The 21,087-nt window shown below is 36.8% G+C and overlaps 1 protein-coding gene and 1 long non-coding RNA gene across 3 annotated transcripts in view; both read left to right on the top strand.

The window, feature by feature from the left end:
• Nucleotides 1–3,612: 3,612 nt before the first annotated feature.
• On the top strand, nucleotides 3,613–9,997 carry LOC140166311 (uncharacterized). Of its 2 annotated transcripts, none has more exons than XR_011860845.1 (4): nucleotides 3,613–3,770; nucleotides 7,196–7,326; nucleotides 9,100–9,155; nucleotides 9,959–9,997. It is a non-coding gene; the product is annotated as an uncharacterized lncRNA (long non-coding RNA). The 2 variants fall into 2 exon arrangements; XR_011860846.1 differs by lacking the exon at nucleotides 3,613–3,770 and adding an exon at nucleotides 6,754–6,879.
• A 1,407-nt stretch (nucleotides 9,998–11,404) lies between these two features.
• Nucleotides 11,405–21,087, top strand: part of LOC140166864 (circularly permutated Ras protein 1-like) — a 34,105-nt gene continuing 24,422 nt past the window's right edge. Inside the window, 4 exon segments of the mRNA XM_072190352.1 lie at nucleotides 11,405–11,459; nucleotides 11,518–11,583; nucleotides 12,380–12,412; nucleotides 12,669–12,734. Of these exon segments, the coding sequence (XP_072046453.1) occupies nucleotides 11,405–11,459; nucleotides 11,518–11,583; nucleotides 12,380–12,412; nucleotides 12,669–12,734 (220 nt within the window).

Genomic DNA, 21,087 nt, shown 5'->3' on the forward strand with positions numbered 1-21,087 from the left:
CACGGGTAAACAGCTGACACATGGGCATCTTGTTGTTTACAACAAAGTGTTTCCAGTGTCAAAATAAAATATTTTCCTATATTTTTTATAACATCAAATATATGCAATATTAATTCTTTATAATGAATTAATTGTAACGTTTATTGCTTTGCGTATTCAGAAATATAAGTTTTATGGAATAAAATGGGGGGAAAATATACTTTACTGTATTTATTTTAGAGAAAAATGTTTCTCGAAACAAACACATACCAACGCGGAAGTGATCGTGGTGCGGGTCTGTTGCCCTTAACGACGCGATGAATATTCATAGCAGGGGGTAATTGAAGTTGATTGATTGAGCTTGCCTAAACAAAAAGTTTCAAATCAAAAGGGCAAAAGGGCGTGTAAGCTATGGAATCACAAAATTATAGCAAAGTTGGCTAGAATACTTGGATTATGGATAACCTAATATAAAATCAGTACATCTTTTAAAAAAAAAAATAAAAACAATAAATAATAAATTCGCCACATAAAAATAAATTCGTTTCAAGTCCCCACTTTCTGGGATCATAAAAAAAAATCAATTTTCATCATGATTGCTAAATTCATAAGCACAAGTTTTGACCAAGAAGTCAAAACCCCGAGAGTTCCTTACCATATATTTTTCAAATTTTATGTCATTAAAAGGGCATTTCGTGATCCACAGCATCATCCCCCACTTTTCTGAAAAAAGTTGAGATTTTTATATCGGTGGAAACCTCTGGCTATATAATGTTTATGTACAAAAAATTCTTGCAGATTAATTCGTAAGATATCGTGAAAGATGAATTTCGTTCTGGTATACCAGAACAAAATTACAGCACATTGTCTATGGAGGAGTGTAATACACATAATCATGCATTTTTGGGAATAAGCTTTTTTTCGTGGATATCTACTGAAAAATGTCCAAAAAAAGAGCATGCTAGAATCACGAAGAGCACACTTATAATATTGTCATAGCTTCATTTCAATCTGCAATGGTCAACTCTCTTTAAATTGCAAATCTTGTGCAAAAAGCTACTATTGTCGCCGGTTTTGTCGACGGTAAATTCAATGAACTATGACCGGGACTATGACCATGATGACTTTGCTAAAAGAGCGCTTATAAATTGATATGTAAATGAGGGGCATAAATGACCATAAGCATGATAAGGTGTGGCATTCACGCCTTATGGTAATAAAATAATGATACATTAGAGAATGAATTTGGAGAAAACCTTCTGATAATTACAAACACTCGCTGAGCAGCAAGACCTTCCCTCTAAGCTTTTAATCCGATAAGCTGATTATCTATTTGTTTTCATGAATTGGAAGACATTCTTTGATATATTACTGAGCTCAATCATCTGAAATTACTGGAGCGTGAGCCACCCAGGCTGGTGGCTCAGCATAGTATTTTATTAACAGAAGGTTTTCTCCAAATTCGTTTCCTAATGAAACTTAGGTTCACAAAAGTTGAGTGCTACTCAGAGTGCTACTCAAAACGTTTTAGATGAAAATCTTGAAATATTTATCTTCCACAGGAAAGTTAAAGAAAGTGATTTATCATTTAATTGAGTATTTCGTGATCCTAGCATCCTCTTTTTATGACATTTTCCAGTAGATACCGGTATCCACGAAAAAAGCTTATTCCCAAATTTTCAGTTGATTCCGATTTTGCGTTTCCGAGTTATGCATGATTTATGTGTGTATTACACTGCTCCATAGACAATGCGTGTAATTTCGTTCTGGTATACCGCTGAAGGACGATGGGCGAGTAACGGGATAGGTTCGTTGAAGAGCGAGAACGACAAATACACAAACGCAGGAAACCAATAACTTTTGGTTAAATATATATTTATTTAGGCTGATGAAGATGGCTGAACAATATAAGTTCTTGATGGCAAACGAAATGCTAAGTCTGGTCTTGGTTAGATGGTGGAGAGCAAGGTTGAAGACAAGCCCTCTCCCGATGGTGGTCACAAATCAAAGACACTGGGATCTCCCCTGATTTTTCAGACCAGGGTGTGTCAGGCCATCTCCTGATCAACTTTTGGCCAATCACGATAGGGTAAAGATCCCAGGGCCTAATTGCGGCCACCAACGTTAGTTTCATAATCCCAATTAAGATAATTTTGGGATTAGACATTTTGATCCCTTCACAATAAGGAGGAGAGAGAAAATCTCAGAATTGGTGAGTATTATTGGATTACCTTTTATGGTTTGATCAAAATGATACCTGAATAATAATAGGAGGGGATGAAGGTGCCGATAAACAGTGGACAAACACTTGAGAAAATGGCTTGATTATGATAATATATATTTTTGGGGTAAACAGAATGATTATCTCCCAGGGCTCTCTTTTCCAGATATTTCCTTATTAATTGTTGGTTAATATTAATTATCCTTAAGACAATGTTTCTCTACCCGTCCATTCTGATCTCCTACACCAGAACGAAATTCAAATTTCACGATATCTTTGCTAAACGAATTAATCTGCAAGAAATATTTTGTACATAAACATTTAGCCAGAGGTTTCCTGTGGTATAAACATCTCAACTTTTTTTTTGAGAAAAGTGGGGGGGATGAGGCTGTGGATCACGAAATGCCCCTTTAAAGCAAATTCTAGCTGAAAAGTTTTTTACTCAAAACATTCTAATGAAGAAAAAGATATAAAAAATGGAAAATCAAGAGTCAGCTTAAAGGGGCATTTCGTGATCCACAGCCTCATCCCCCACTTTTTTCAAAAAAAGTTGAGATTTTTATACCACTGGAAACCTGGCTACATAATGTTTATGTACCAAAATTATTTTGCAGATTAATTCGTTAAGCAAAAATATCGTCAAATTTGAATTTCGTTCTGGTGCACCAGAACGAAATTACACACAGTGGCCTATGGAGCAGTGTAATACACATGCATAACTCGCAAACGCAAAATCGGAATCAACTGAAATTTTGGGAATAAGCTTTTTTCGTGAATATCTACTGAAAAATGTCATAAAAAGAGGATGCTAGGATCACGAAATCCTCCTTTAAAGAGCTTTAAAGGCGACACCAACTTTTGAAAAAAAAATCAGCCAACATTGAAGACGAAGAAAAAATCTGTATTTTTCTGGAATTCAGTGATTTGTTCATTCGGAAAATCGTGAAAATCATCAAAATTCAGTTTTGTTTAATGTTAGTAGCTACTAGCTAGCTATAGTGGTCAAAATATCAGTTGAAAAACTGTTCGCCAAAAATATAAATTTTTACAACAACGTTTTTATGATTGACAGAATTTCATTCAATACAAATAAGATTAATTTTATTCAATACTAATGTGACCAAGTTTTTAAAAAGACACAGTGACACATATAAATATTTTTTTTTTTTGGTAGGTTTTACCAAATTAATACGCAAACTTTTTACCCGCAGTGAAACAGGTGTGGAAATCTTTCAAATAATTATTACGTACGCAATAGTTCCCGCTACGTTGCACTACCATCTGCGAATGGAGACTTAGGCTATAACGGGTTAAATGGAAAACAGGTGCACCCATGGGAATCAACACCCTAAACCGGAAGTAAACGTAAACAAGTTGTTGAGTCAGTTTCTTTACGCAGGTATTTACAGGTATTCAAGTGGTACGTATTTCTTGCAAAACAACGTGCATTCTAAATTAAAGTTTTTACAAACTTGTGTGTACATGGTGTACCTAAAAGCCCACATCCCAGCACAGTGTCAATCAACCTGCCAGAGCTCCAGAGTCAGTGACTACTTTTTTTCAATTTTAGGTAAGCTTAAGGGGGTACTACACCCCTGGCCAATTTTGTGCCTATTTTTTAAATTTTTCTCAAAAATTATAGAGCATTGGTGACAAGTAAGATATGTACATTTATAGGGGCAAGGACTACAACTACTGCACTGAAAATTCAGCAACTCAAGGCAAGTAGTTATTGATTTATAGATCAAATATTGGGTTTCCCTCATTTTTGACTGTAACTCCATAACTGTTGTCTGTGCTGAAATACAATTTCCAGTGCAGTAGTTATAGTCCTTGCCCTATAATATAGATATCTTACTTGTCATCAATGCTCTATAATTTTTGAGAAAAATGCCAAAATAGGCATAAAATTGGGCAGGGGTGTAGTACCCCCTTAAATTTATGCAGCAAAACTTATACAAGATTGGTTTAACAACTAACAACTTGCTAGTGCCATACTATTACGCTGACTCTCGTATTCGGCGAGGAGGACAATTTCGACCTCCTCGTTTGTGTACAAACAGAGAGGTAGACGAAAGGCCTGTCAAAACTGTTCCGCTTGTCCAAATACTCCAGTATCAAAAGAATGGTCCACAATAGAGTGATTCACGCAACATGAATAGGGGATTAAAAAACTGTGAAGTAGGACCATGTGCTCCTTTTGGCCAATTTGCCATCAAGATTTCGAATGGAAACAGTTCAGACCCAGAACACAATCATGTCAGAAATTAATATTTTGTTCTGGGTCTGATTATTCGGACTAACAACTTGCAAGACTGTCAGCATTTCAACACATTTCAGTCCTTCTTCTTCCAGTGGACTTCCCTTCCTCTCACTTTATTTCCACAATCACAAAATAGATACTTCATACATTGCTGCAAAGAAATATCACTGAATATTAGCGAATATGGAGGGAATGGTTGCCCCGGTTGGTTGCTCGAGAATTACTTGAGAAACGCTAGCAACGAATTTGCTCTCAAAACAAAGTTTTGCATTAGAGAATATTTCGATCAACTTGAGAAGTCTAGCCTGGGGCGGCACGGCAGGGGGGCCCTATGATTTGCAAAAAAAGAGGTAAAATGAAGGAAAAAGAGAATGAGAAGAAGGAAAAAGAGAAAGAGAAGGAGAGAAAAAAGGGAGGAGAGAGGAATGGGCAAATTCTGACATTTTCTGACTGAAAAAGCATAAAAACTTTTTTTTTTAAGCCGCTACGCCGCAAAGTGGACCTTTTGGCTTTTTAGTGATGGAGGGAAGGCGACTACCTCCGCCTACACTCCTGATTTATACTGGCTTTCATTTTAAAATATTTTCAACTTCCAGACACCCCCCATTTATATCATTTTATCGTGCCTATATATATAAAAAACTAGAGTTGGGCGACTAAGTCGCCAATAGTCGTTAGTCGCGACTATTACTGATAGTCGCGACTACGACTATTGAAAACCAAAAGTCGACTAATGCAATTATATTTTTGTGTTAAAAAATTACTTTAAAAGTGCCAGTTATTCGCACCAAAACCAACCAAATACTAACATATAAACTGCGAAAAATGTGAAAAAATGTTAGTCATTGTCTTACCAATAGTAACACTAACCAACAAGTAATCATAATGTCCATAAATCATCATTAAATTGGTGTTATTGACTTGTTGTCGAACTACTTTCCCACAAGATTAAAAGCCGTTAAAAAACTCAAATTACTTAGAACTGTCGAACATCTCATTATGATTATAATTTATGCAGCGATAACAGGTGTAGCAGCGTCATAGCGTGCACGTACAGACCTAGGTTGGGTGTTTGTACCAACTACTGAAGGTATGAGATTATTTCAACTTTGAAAAGAAACAGCGAGAACTTCCGAGAAGTGTTTTCCAAAAGGGAAAATTTAGGAAAATATTATTAGATTAGAAGTACTTTTCACGTAATTTCAAAAAGCTATGCTTATTGTGGTAACAGAATATTTAGAAAGCAACAGGAAAATAAACAAATTAGCTGACAAACAGTCATAATGTTGCAATGCCACCCCTGTAGCGACAAATGCAGTAGTCTAGATGAGGTCAGGTGACGTAGGTGAGGTCGGAGGTGAAAGTTAATCGTACATGCACGATGCAACACGTTCATGAGCATACCATGGAAAATATGCACTGCCGTACCTGCATGTTTACATATTTTCATGCACAGCAAAACATGGAAACGAACGAAGATCGCTATTGGAATATTGAAGGTTTGAGAAATTATATGAAGTTTCTTGTGCTGTTGCTGGCAAGTGGCAAGTGAATTTAATTGAACAGATAAGTTAGGCCTATATTACAGCATTTTACAGTCAAATATTTGCATCGCAAATGTGCGATACAGTGTAGCAATTTGTATCGCAACAATGCTGGTTTGTGTAGCAAACTGTGATGCGATGCCGGCAATCACGGGTCCTGTAATCATGCATTATAAATACTAAATTGCCACCAATCTTTCACCCGATTTTTCAGTCCAATTTTAACCACAGATAGTCGCGACTATAGTCGTAGTCGCGACTATTTGCTGTCGACTAGGAAAAAAATGATAGTCGCCCAACTCTATAAAAAACGGCATATCATATACAATGCAACTTAACATACACCGCGTTGCGACCATAGGCGTAGATCCCGGTGTGTGGGTTTTGGTGGGGCTATAAATCCCCTCAATATTTTGATGGTCCATACAATCATTCCCCAATGTTGACGCCTGTATGTGGGTTTCTGACCAAATTAACCTCATATTTGGCCATTTTGAGCCTAAAAAGTGCCAATTTTTGAGCGCTTCGCGCAACTGTATTAAACTTTTTCACCAGTTTGTCACATCCCCTCAGACACCCCCCTGCGTCGCGCAAGCGCGACGGGCAGCGCTATCGCGCCGCATAAAAATTTTCCAAAATTGTATTGCCCCCCAATCAAAATACCCTGGCGCCGCCCCTGAGTCTAGCTATTATATTAATCGAGAAGTCTATCCTCAGGCTCTCCGCCCAGCGCTCCTGACCACTGATAACCAATGATGGATATGACTGAGGATAGAGCTTGGAGCTATCTCAAATCGCATCAGAATTGGTAAAGCATGATACCATGTAAAGCAATGGAAAATCAGATTAGAACAACGCCGATCACAATCCAGGTATAGTTCCTGAAAAAGTTGCACAAATGACACTTCGGCGAATTGTTAGCATAGTTAATCTCTTAAAAATTAGCAAACTTTGGTCTAAAGTTACAGATAAGTCATCAAAATATATTTTAGTAACATATTCATCTTCACACAGAATTGTTTTAAGGGGTCCACCGGATAGCAACGCTTGCACAGTATTTATGAAATACAGTGAAATAATGAAAGAGTCCCCACTCAACAAAACCTATTTGACAGAGCTTGATCAGGAAAATTAACATCAATTTTTATTAGCCTAACCTCTTTTATCTGGACCCACTTATCATTTCAGGATAATCTTTTGTTTGGAGGAAGTTTTGTTTTGTAAAGTAAAACGAAGACGCATACAGGGTTGGTAACCATGGAGTTTGCTTCCACGCATATATACGCATATGATGAGGAAGAGGTAGAGGATCTAGCAGTGTAAGTATCCTGTCCGGTTGACTCATTTTTCAACAGCGGAGTTGTTACAATTTAGCGTTGTCAGTTAGAGGGAAAAATTGGGGGTATTCAAGTCCTTGCCAATGGTATGCGGAAACAAACAAACACAATTCTACTGATAATCACACTATTACTCATTGCATTGCACCTTAGATGCAATGTGTGCATTGTGCCATGAAACGTGTCTAGTATCACACACAAGCACTGATTAGTTTCAGGTGCATTTTGAGCAAAACACTAATATGGTACCCCAATTTTTGCCTCAAGCGTGTACCAAGATCATGAACAGAAGTAAAGTGTTGGATGCGTGCACGCATCCTACACTTTACTTGGAAAACCACTTTTAAGATCATGAACAGGTTCTCTGGTTTTACTCTATATCCACCTTGTGTATTTGAATAATGTATCCAATTGTCTCACTCTCTCTCCAGACTATTGGGTAGTGTAACATGCTCATAGAAAGCTTCAGGAATAAAAAAAATTCTTTACAAAAAAAATTCTTGCAAGATAAAAAAAATGTTTAAAAAGTACTTTTATGATTGTAAAATTCACAAAATCATGAAAAAGGGTAATACATATTGGGCTATTCCAGTTGAATCGCATACACCCCCTATGCAAGACATGATCTTAATCTTCTAAACAGGGGTGTAGATTTCAAATGGAGCCACCTATTCAGGTAACCCCATTTGAAATTTACACTACCTGTCTGGAATTCATGGTCCCATTCAATAGTCAGAAAGCATCATATGAGGGGGTATCCAAAAGTTTTTGACATCACCCAGAAGTGAAAGAGCTATACCGATGAAATTTTGTCAGTGTAATCACTGGTCCTTATGTACATTATGGTCCAAAAATGGTCTCATATTAAGTATGTTTACTTTCTTCACAGGTGGCGCTAGATGGGAAGTAGGCGCATAACCTTTTCATGATAAGATCCTCCACTTTCTTGAGTTTTTTTCACTGTGGCGCATCATCCGTAAGTGATGGACGCCCACTTCTTGGCTCATCTGTGAGGGACATGTGGCCAGTTTGGAAATTCCTTTTTCAAAAAGCAATAGTGCCATATGATGGGCAATCATCACCGTAGATTGCTTTCATTTCATCATAGATTTTCTGAGCATCGTAGGCCTAATCCTTCAAATGCAGGAACTTTAATCATGCCGCGTGCCTCAATTTTTACCATCTTGCAGGTTATGCGCCTACTGCCCATCTAGCGCCAACTGTAAAGAAAGTAAACATACTTATGAGACCATTTTTGGACCATAATGGACCAGTGATTACACTGACAAAATTTCATCGGTATAGCTCTCACTTCTGGGTGATGTCAAAAACTTTTGGATACCCCCTCGTACAGGTACCGGTATGACAGAAATTTTAGAAATTGCAGAAAAAGTTTTTTTTTTACCTTCTGATACAAGTTTCTAAACTGTTTTAAACATGAATGAAGTGATGCATATTAGAGAAATATCCCAAATCTATTTAGCTACATGGGAATAAGACCTATTTTGTAACATGTTTTGGCTATAAAATTAATTTGAAAAAGAATTAGACCAATGGACCCTGTCTTCCACAGAGAGTGAAAGGACAAGCAAGCCAATTTTGTGACCTCATTATGTGAATGTGATCTTGATTATACATTTCTGAATTTTCTTTGTTCATATTTTCTTCACTGAGTGAGTTGAGGCGCTTTTACATGGTCAGGTATGGGTAAACTAGTTAACTGTAACATACATTTATTTGTTATTTATTTATCAGGAATCAATCCAACCCATTGTATATGGCACTTGGTTCAGAAAGTCTAAATATTGCAGGTAGGTGAATAAACATTTTTTTAATGAATAGATAAACATATAAAATAACGAAATGAAAGAAAGAGTGTGTGAAATATAAAATTACCAAAAAAAGTGAGTGACTGAGTGAGTGGGGGAGCGAGCGAGTGAGCTAAATAAAGAATTGTTCAGCTCATTCTATGTGGACTGCAAAATTCACCTTGAAGTAATAAAGCTTGTGGATGAAAAATGTATGGATGCATATTGCATGTGAGATGTTGTTGAAGAGGATCATGCACATTTCAGACTTGTAGTCGAGTCTCCAAACTCAAGTTGAGTAAAGTTATCTAGGGCTTGATTCTCGAGTTGAGTCTAGTGTTGAGTCCGGAGTTGAGACAAGTCATTTTGGATTTGAGGCTTGAGTCCTATAGTTTGAGTCCAAGTCAAATGTGTACAAATACAGTTTCTTTCCAAATACCATATCAGAATGGAATAACCTCCCATTATCTGCTCTAGAGTCTTGTAGTATTCAATACTTCAAAACTGCACTATGTAATAATGTAATGTAACTTAATGTTTAATCTGTATTCTCGTATAAGTTTTTGTGTTTTCATCGTAGGCCATTTTTCTTCTCAATTAGATGTCGCTTTTGCGATTTTATTGAGTATTTGTTTAGATTTAGATAGAAGTCATTTGGGATTTAAGACTTGATTCGAGTCATAGGTTCTAAATAGTAGTGTTGAGTCCGAGTTGATTTGAGTCATTTGAGTCGATTCATTATAAGTCGGATTCACAGTGCATCTTATTTGTCTAACATCAACTTTTCTCTCTTTCCAAACATGTAGGAAAGCCACAAACAGCATCTGCTCCAGTTCCAGAAGGTAAGACTGAATTATCTGGCATCAATAATAAGGAATATACCCTGATTCCAAAAAAATACTGTACAGCTCAACTGATCATACTTTTCCTACATTCGACCTTGCATGATTTTTGAGTTGACACAGTCATGAAACTAACTATAGATACTTGACAGGCCATTAGTAGCCCAGTTCTGAACCTTTTCATTGATCATTCATAACAATAGGTATCTGATGGATCAGTGAAGATAAGAAGGGATTATAATATATCCGTAACCTTGATATTATAGTTCATCTCGAGGAAAAAGTGCAATGGACATGTTTTCATTTTATGTTTCAAATATCCGGCGCATGAAAATGGAGTATTTAACCCAAAATGGAAAATGGAACAATTTATTGGAAATCTGTTTTAACAGATTTTTTGACATCTTTTCTGCACTGTATTATACCTAAATTAAGAAATTTGATAAATATTCAAAGAAAATATAGGTCATCCAAAAATGTTGATTTTTACACATTTTGGGGCAAAAAAGGAAAAATAAGCAAAAATATCAAAATCTGTTTTAACAGTTTCATTCATCAAGTCATAACAAACGGCCTACATGCTTAATTTATAATAAAATATTGAAATTGTGAAAAATATAGGTATTTATTGATTTTCATGTTTTTTCTTGCAAATATGCTAATAATATGCAAATTATGAAATTGCAAAATAAAGTTTCTACATAGCATACATCTTTCAAGTGTGATGTTCAAAATGACAGACATCAAAAAGAGATTCGATGAAATGTAAAGGTGTAGTAACAATTTTGGCATGGACTGTCTGGTTAGGCAAAGTACGGTAAGTTAAGCTGTACTAATTTTTTGGATTAAAAAATATTATCCTGTTTTGCCAAATGAAACATAGCTAAATCCTAATCCTTTAGTTAGTTCTAACTTGCAATGAAAGTTTGATTTTAATATTTGATAAATGTTTGAAAATAAAAGCTAAAAACATGTGTGGTTTTTCGTATCCTGTGACAATCAAGCCCAAAAGACTTATGTAAAGACTAATGTGAAGTTATATATCCTAATTTTTGGAAAACACTTTTTCTAATCTTTTCATAACCAATTATCAAAATAACATAGAATGTTAAAATTATGAGCTTACTTTTAACATATATTCAAGATAATACCTAGACTTGCGCCAGTCTTAGAATTGTATGATTACATGCTGCTGTGATAACAATGTTTACGTCATACATAATAATCCTAGCAATGCCAATGTTGGCCAACTATAAGCGGATATATTGATCACTCCACTGCTTTGCTCAAAGCAGCAATTTGCTAAGAGTTGAAATCAAGTCACCTCAGGAGCATTGCCACTCTAACGTATGAAAACAGTATATGATTTTTGGCCCATGAGCAAAGAGCGGCAACGTGGCTTTTGGATTCATGCCGCTGCTACTCAGTGACATTATGGAGTGTCACACTGCTCAAGCAATATGCAGTATGAAACCAGTATACTTGAATGGTGTTTTTTTAATCTTCTTTGTACATTTGTATAGGTATAATCAATGACAATGCTGGTCGTTTTCCCCCAGGATTTCAGGCTAAAGATAAGGAAGCAGAAGGTAACTAATTTTCTTGTTATCTTTTGGATGAAACTTCAATTGCTGTTCTATTACGTGCCATTTTACCGCATATACACAGCATAAGCACAGAAGTGGGGTTCTAATTGGCTGATTGAATCATATAAATTAACTTGAAACAGTAACACTTCATTCACTAAACAAGCTGCATACTTTTTCTGCACTTTGCCAATTTTGAACTGTTTCACCAAAAGATAGTGAGTGAGCAAATAAAAGAAAAAAGTGCAAGAAAGGAAGAAAGATCATGACCCATATAAAAGTTAGTTTGGCTTATATTTAGAGAATAAAGGTACTTGGGACTTAAAGGAGGATTTCGTGATCCAAGCATCCTCTTTTTATTACATTTTTCAGTAGATATCCACGAAAAACGCTTACTCGCAAAATTTCAGTTGTTTGCGAGTTATGCGAGATCATGTGTATTACACTGCTCCATAGGTCACTGTTGTAAATTTGACGATATTTTTGCTAAACGAATTAACCTACAAGAAATTTTTGGTACATAAACATTATGTAGCCAGAGGTTTCCAGTGGTATAAAAAATCTCAACTTTTTTTCAGAAAAGTGGGGGGATGAGGCTGTGGATCACGAAATGCAATTTTAATTGATGCGCGCAGTAACAAAGTCCAAATGATTTTTGCTTATTATAAGCCTAACAGACTTTAGATCAAGTGGGCTACAAAATTTACTTGGAAATAAAGGTTGTGGATAGAAATGAATAATGGAGGGAAAAAACATTGCAATTTATTTGTCTAACTTATTTTTCTCTCTTTTCAAATAGGAAAGCTGCAAACAGCATCTGCTCCTCCAGAAGGTAAGATTGAATCTTCAAGTATCTATAAGGACTTTACTTTAGCAGATAGGTAAGGTCTGCTTGTTCTCTGTCAACAAGAGGCAATCTTTAATGAATGGCTCTTTTAAGAACCACTGCTATTTACTTTTCTCTATTGATAAGGGGCAGTCTACAGTGAACAGCTCTTTTCAGGGCCACCAAAAACTTTTACATTAGCAGATAGGCGAAGTCACTAGATTTAATTAGAATGTAATTTCATTTAATCTTTTATGTATAGGTATGATTTATGACAATGCTGGACGTTTCCCCCCAGGATTCCAGGCTAGAGATCAGGGAGCTGAAGGTAATTCACTTTCTTATCAAGGGATTGGTGCAAGAAGGTCCTACTGATACATGTATAGCTGCCAGGTGTCATATTTTTAGATGTGTATATAATATAGAATGCAGATATTGTCAAATATTTATAGAGCAGCTATTGCTGATAGGGCCCCATCTACAATAGCTGCCAGGTGTCATATTTTTAGATGTGTACAATATAGAATGCAAAAATTTTTCAAATATTTATAGGGCAGCTAATGCAGATAGTGTCTTCTTGCACAAACTCGTTCCAGGCCCTCATTATTTTCTATTGGGATGAGATGAGACTATAATGAAAGACAAAGATAAAAAAGACTAGTTTGTGTCTGACGTCATCTGTCAATCAAACTCGAGCATTTGTTTACAAGTGTTGTGATGATATGAGTTGCTGAACGCGTCGGTAAAACCGGGTGCCTTATTGTTGATTTTGCACCTTCAAACATACAAACCATCTCAAAAGTTAGGTCTTTATAGTAGGAAACTTTCTTTCGCTAAGGCACCATGTCAACAATGCCTAGAAAAGTTGCTTTTTGCCTTGTAAAAGTACGTAATTTTTCGCCATGTTCTGCTATTCCTTTTCTCTGAGTGGCACCAGATAAATTGACCTTCCTTATACGCGCTATTAATCAATCCAATCAAGGATCGTAGGGAATTTCATTGACAGTGACGTCAGACGCAAACTAGTCTTTTTATCTCAGTCTTCAATTATAACTACTTCTTTTGATTTAAGTCTACTGTATTTTACCAATTTAGCACTAACCCCCAACAGTGTTTAAATACAAATGTAAGGCATTTCAATGGAGTGTTTGTTATTTACCACACTATGAGAGGGCAGTTTCCAAGCAGGACAACCATGTATGTACGTCATCCACCAGTGGAGCTCCTGCGCCCCTCCGCAGAACTTCCGGTAGTGGATGTTCTGCGCTCGGGGGCGCAGAGAATCCACTGTCGGAGTTGCTGCGCCGGAAGCAAAATAATAGATTTATAATTATAATAACGGTGGATCATTTCTGCGCTCGGGCGCAGAACATCCACTGTCGGAGTTGATGCGCCCGGGCGCAGTCCCTTGTAGGTAACGGTGGATCATTGCTGCGCCGGGCAGAACATCCACTGTTGGAGTAACTGCGCCGGAAGTAAAATAATAGATTTTCGTATTATAATAACGGTGGATCATTTCTGCGCTCGGGCGCATAACATCCACTGTCGGAGTTGATGCGCCCGGGCGCAGTCCCTTATATGTAACGGTGGAGCATTGCTGCGCTCGGGCGCAGAACATCCACTGTTGGAGTAACTGCGCTCGGAAGCAATATAGGCCTAATACATATTCTTATTACAATACTGGTGGATCATTTCTGCGCTCGGGGGGCGCAGAACATTCACTGTCGGAGTTGATGCGCTCGGAAGTGAATTATTTTCTTATTTTATTAATAAAATACAATATGCATGCGTATAATAACTAATATTTTCTTATTATATTAATAAAAAATAATATGCATGCGTATAATAACTAAACTCCGAGAAGTTTATTGCTATTAGTATAACCGAATTGACAGCAAATAATATATTTTCTTATTATAATAACGGTGGATCATTTCTGCGCTCGGCCGCAGAACATCCACTATCGGAGTTGATGCGCCCGGGCGCAGTCCCTTATATGTAACGGTGGATCATTGCTGCGCTGGGGCGCAGAACATCCACTGTCGGAGTAACTGCGCTCGGAAGTAAAATAATAGATTTTCTTATTAAGCCTATATTAATAAATATACATGCGTATAATAACTAGTATTAGGCCTATTCTAATAACTATAACTCCAAATTGACAGCAAAATAATGCATTTTCTTATTGAAATTACGGCGGATCATTGCTGCGCTCGGGCGCAGAAAATCCACTGTTGGACCTTCTGCGCTTTTTCATCTACATTCTTTTCTTCTTTTGTCTTTTTTTTCTTTCCTTTTTTTTCCGTTCACGTTTCCTTGTCGGTAATTTTCATGTAACCGCAAATGCTGTTTCAGATAATTCATATTCAAATATAATTCTGATTGACACATGACCACTTGCAATTCGGCCTTTGTTAGTCAACAGATAAGTAGGTGTAATCCATTGGATTCCCAAACAAGCGGAGGGGTCCAAAAATTAGCATAAGCGAAGATCAATGTCAATTTTAAATCCACGGCAGAGGATAATTATATCTTGGCTTCGAAGTAAAAAAAAAAAGGTCTAGAGTCTAATATAATATAATATGTTTTTTGTTTTGTTTAGGTTTTTTTTCTCATTTTACATTTATTTTCTGTTTTCTTTCATCTTCATTCTTTTCTTCTTTTGTCTTTTTTTTTTCTTTCCTTTTTTTCCGTTCACGTTTCCTTGTCGGTAATTTTCATGTAACCGCAAATGCTTTCTCAGGTAATTCCTATTCAAATATAATTCTGATTGACACATGACCACTTGCAATTCGGCCTTTGTTAGTCAACAGATAAGTAGGTGTAATCCATTGGATTCCCAAACAAGCGGAGGGGGTCCAAAAATTAGCATAAGCGAAGATCAATGTCAATTTTAAATCCACGGCAGAGGATAATTATGCGCCGTCATTTTGTGGTTAGAGATTAAAGGAACCGATAAACGTGGTTTCATGTCGCCGGCATCTAGGCTACACCAAGGCCTACGATATAGGCTATAGACGAATAAGGAAATCATAAACGCTATTTTCTTATTATGTTAATAAAATATAATATGCATGCGTATAATAACTAAACTCCGAGAAGTTTATTGCTATTAGTATAACCGAATTGACAGCAAAATAATATATAGATTTTCTTATTATAATATAAACGGTGGATCATTGCTGCGCTCGGCGCAGAACATCCACTGTCGGAGTTGATCTTTCGGAAGCAAAATAATAGATTTTCTTATTATAATGACGGTGGATCATTGATGCGCTCGGGCGCAGAACATCCACTGTCGGAGTTGCCATGCGCCCGGGCGCAGTCCCTTATATGTAACGGTGGATCATTGCTGCGCTCGGGCGCAGAACATCCACTGTTGGAGTAACTGCGCTCGAAAAAAAAAAAAAAAAAGAGTCTAGAGTCTAATATAATATAATATGGTTTTTTTTTCGTTTTTTTTCTCATTTTACATTTATTTTCTGTTTTCTTTCATCTTCATTCTTTTCTTCTTTTGTCTTTTTTTTTCTTTCCCTTTTTTTTTTTTTAACCACAAAATAATGCCGCATAATTATTGACATTGTTCTGAATGTTTTGTGTGCCGTGGATTAAAATTGACATTGATCTTCGGTTATGCTAATTTTTGGACCCCCTCTGCTTGTTTGGGAATCCGATGGATTTAATACACCTACTTAAAAGAGGCCGAATTGCAAGTGGTCATGTGTCAATCAGAATTATATTTGTATAGGAATTATCGGAGGCATTTGCGGTTACATGAAAAGGACCGACAAGGAAACGTGAAAAAAAAAAAAAGATGAAGAAAAAGAATGAAGAAGAAAAGAAAATAGTAAAAAATGAAACTTGTAAAAATTGCTTATATTCTTTGTAATTATTATTATAGTTATATAATTAAAATTATTATTGGTATTATAGTTGTTCTATATTTTGTGCAATGAGATGAGATAAACTATGAAACTATAACTCCGTTTAGTGGATTCTCTGCGCTCGAGCGTAGTATTTTAATATTAAGAAAATAATGATGTTATTTTACTTCCGGCTTAGAAGCTCCAACACTGGATTATCTGCGCTCGAGCGCAGAAATTATCCGCCACTATTTGCCCCCAAATAAATATTTTCTCAATCACACTTTGACAACAAACTTTTTTTTAAAGCGGCCTGGAATGTTCTTGACAATATAGACCTTTTTCTGATGACGTCACCTAATCGATATTGGGGTCTGAGATGTAAACAAACAACACGTGCGTTTCTCACGTGTCCACGGTGTAAAAACACCAAATACTGCGTATTTTCTCCTCTGTTTTGTCATATTTCACTTTAGCTTCCATAAAATAATTGTTTAAACGGACTCTGTATACTAGTTACCTTTGTTCCAGTTTGTTTCGATGCCATAAAATACAAAAGATACGGAATGAACCGCGATGCTATTTAAAATTCAATCTTTGTTTTTTGTTTACTTTTTACACCGTGGCGAACTAAACGCGTACTGCGAGCTGGCAATTCCGCGCAGGGCGCCTAGCGTGGCGTAAAGTTGATCGTAGCTAGCGCGCAGTATTTGCGTTTGGGTGCTAATGACTCGAATGCTGGACCCCAATATCGATTGATTGGTGACGTCTGAGAAAAAGGTCTATATTAGGAATAAACATGACAAAAAAACTCGATTACACACCAATATATTTGGAACAAGAAAATCAATATATAATTATTGTAATGATAATGTCAATACATTCGGAGTTATAGTTATTATACGCATGCCTATATATTATTTTGTTTTATTATAATTTGAGCTTCCAAACGCAGCAACTCCGACAGTGGATGTTCTGCGCCCGAGCGCAGCAATGATCCACCGTTACATATAGACCTTTTTCTGATGACGTCACCTAATCGATATTGGGGTCTGAGATGTAAACAAACAACACGTGCGTTTCTCACGTGTCCACAGTGTAAAAACACCAAATACTGTGTATTTTCTCCTCTGTTTTGTCAGATTTCACTTTAGCTTCCATAAAATAATTGTTTAAACGGGAACTGTATACTAGTTACCTTTGTTCCAGTTTGTTTTGATACCATAAAATACAAAAGAAATGGAAAAACCGCGATGCTATTTAAAATTCAATCTTTGTTTTGTTTCACAATTTTGTTTACTTTTTACACCGTGGCGAACTAAACGCATACTGCGAGCTGGCAATTCGCGCATGGGGCGCCTAGCGTGGGCGCAAAAGTTGATCGCAGCTTGGCTGGCGCGGTATTTGCGTTTGGGTGCTGATGACTCGAATGCTGGACCCCAATATCGATTGATTGGTGACGTCTGAGAAAAAGGTCTATATTAGGAATAAACATGACAAAAAAACTCGATTACACACCAATATATTTGGAACAAGAAAATCAATATATAATTATTGTAATGATAATGTCAATACATTCGGAGTTATAGTTATTATCGCATGCCTATATATTATTTTGTTTTATTATAATTTGAGCTTCCAAACGCAGCAACTCCGACAGTGGATGTTCTGCGCCCGAGCGCAGCAATGATCCACCGTTACATATAGACCTTTTTCTGATGACGTCACCTAATCGATATTGGGGTCTGAGATGTAAACAAACAACACGTGCGTTTCTCACGTGTCCACAGTGTAAAAACACCAAATACTGCGTATTTTCTCCTCTGTTTTGTCAGATTTCACTTTAGCTTCCATAAAATAATTGTTTAAACGGGAACTCGATGCTAGTTACCTTTGTTCCAGTTTGTTTTGATACCATAAAATACAAAAAAGCGGAAAAACCGCGATGCTATTTAAAATTCAATCTTTGTTTTGTTTCACAATTTTGTTTACTTTTTACACCGTGGCGAACTAAACGCATACTGCGAGCTGGCAATTCGCGCAGGACGCCTAGCGTGGCGCAAAAGTTGATCAGCTTGGCTGGGCTGGCGTATTTGCGTTTGGGTGCTGATGACTCGAATGCTGGACCCCAATATCGATTGATTGGTGACGTCTGAGAAAAAGGTCTATAAGGGACTGCGCCCGGGCGCAGCAACTCCGGCAGTGGATTCTCTGCGCTCGAGCGCAAAAATGATCCACTGATATTATAATATTAAGAAAAATGTAATTTTGTTTCCGAGCGCAGTTATTTTGGTTATTTCCAAAAAAAAATGGCCGACCCTACTTGAAAGGTCCGTCCGCCCGTAGAACAGGGTTCCTTTTTCGTCGCGGCCTTATCGGTTCCTTTTATCTATTAACCACAAAATGACAAGTGGTCATGTGTCAATCAGAATTATATTTGAATAGGAATTATTTGCGGTTACATGAGAAGTACCGACAAGGAAAGCGTGAACGAAAAAAAAAAAGATGAAGAAAAAGAATAAAGAAGAAAGAAAACAGTAAAGAAATGAAACTTGTAAGACATATAGACCTAATAGTAATAAACTTCTCCGTAGCGCTAATATAATAAGTTTTATTATAATCTGAGCTTATGGCGCATTATATAGACCTAATAGTAAATATCAATCAACTTCTCGGAGTTATAGTTATTATTATACGCATGCATAGGCCTAATAGTAATAAACTTCTCCAGAGAGCTATTACAATAAAAAAATATATTATTACCGGTAATATAATAAGAAAATAATTTATTTAGCTTCCGAGCGCATCAACTCCGACAGTGGATTCTTTGCGCTCGAACGCAGCAATGATCCACCGTTATTAAGAAAATCCATTATTTTGCTTCCGAGCGCAGACCTGATAGTAAATATCAATAAACTTCTCGGAGTTATAGTTATTATTATACGCATGCATAGGCCTAATAGAAATAAACTTCTCCGTGAGAGCTATTACAATAAAAAATATATTATTAATATAATAAGAAAATAATTTATTTTGTTTCGGCGCATCAACTCCGACAGTGGATTCTCTGCGCTCAACGCAGAAATGATCCACCGTTATTTTAATAAGAAAATCGCAGTTACTCCAACAGTGGATGTTCTGCGCCCGAGCGCAGCAATGATCCACCATTACATATAAGGGACTGCGCCGGCGCATCAACTCCGACAGTGGATGTTCTGCGCCGAGCGCAGCAATGATCCACCGTTATTATAATAAGAAAATCTATTATTTTGCTGTCAATTCGGTTATACTAATAGCAATAAAATTCTCGGAGTTTAGTTATTATACGCATGCATATTATTTGTTATTAATATAATAAGAAAATATTAGTTATTATACGCATGCATGTTGTATTTTATTAATAAAATAAGAAAATAGTTTATTTGACTTCCGAGCGCAGAAGCTCCGACAGTGGATTTTATGCGCCCGAGCGCAGCAATGATCCGCCGTAATTTCAATAAGAAAATGCATTATTTTGCTGTCAATTTGGAGTTATAGTTATTATACGCATGCCTATTATAAAAGGCCTAATACTAGTTATTATACGCATGCATATTTATTAATATAGGCCTAATAAGAAAATGTATTATTTTTCCTTCCGAGCGCATCAACTCCGACAGTGGATTCTCTGCGCCCCGAGCGCAGCAATGATCCACCGTTATTATAATAAGAAAATTTATTATTTTGCTGTCAATTTGGTTATACTAATAGCAATAAACTTCTCGGAGTTTAGTTATTATACGCATGCATAATTATATTTTATTAATAAAATAAGAAAATAATTTATTTGACTTCCGGCGCAGAAGCTCCGACAGTGGATTTTCTGCGTCCGAGCGCAGCAATGATCCGCCGTAATTTCAATAAGAAAATGTATTATTTTGCTTTCAATTTGGAGTTATAGTTATTATAATAGGCCTAATACTAGTTATTATCGCATGTATATTTATTAATATAGGCCTAATAAGAAAATGTATTATTTTGCTTCCGGCGCATCAACTCCGACAGTGGATGTTCTGCGCCCTGGCGCAGAAATGATCCACCAGTATTATAATAAGAAAATGTATTATATTGCTTCCGGCGCAGTTACTCCAACAGTGGATGTTCTGGGCCCGGGCGCAGCAATGATCCACCGTTACATATAAGGGACTGCTCACGGGCGCATCAACTCCGACAGTGTATGTTCTGCGCTCGAAGCGCAGAAATGATCCACCGTTATTATAATACGAAAATCTATTATTTTACTTCCGAGCGCAGTTACTCCAACAGTGGATGTTCTGCGCCCGAGCGCAGCAATGATCCACCGTTATATATAAGGGACTGCGCCCGGGCGCATCAACTCCGATAGTGGATGTTCTGCGCCCGAGCGCAGAAATGATCCACCGTCATTATAATAAGAAAATCTATTATTTTGCTTCCGGCGCAGCAACTCCGACAGTGGATTCTCTGCGCCCGGCGCAGAACATCCACTACCGGAAGTTCTGCGGAGGGGCGCAGGAGCTCCACTGGTGGATGACGTACATACCTCGGACAACTGACCATATTGTTATTTCGTGGTAACCCTACCAACTGTACCAACCCTAATTTTTAAAAAGCTAGGTTGTCCTGCATAAACAAGTACAGACCTTAATATTTACTCAATTTTGTATAAAGAAACAAATGTTTGAAAGTTTATGAAAAAGTAGCATTTCTGAAACGTCAAATATTGTCAAAAATAACACTTTTTCATATTTTTTTTCCAAGACTATTTTTTAAATGGTTAGTTGTTGAAATCAAAATGTA

Source organism: Amphiura filiformis, chromosome 12 (assembly GCF_039555335.1).
Source record: "Amphiura filiformis chromosome 12, Afil_fr2py, whole genome shotgun sequence".
Classification (NCBI taxonomy): Eukaryota; Metazoa; Echinodermata; class Ophiuroidea; order Amphilepidida; family Amphiuridae; genus Amphiura; species Amphiura filiformis.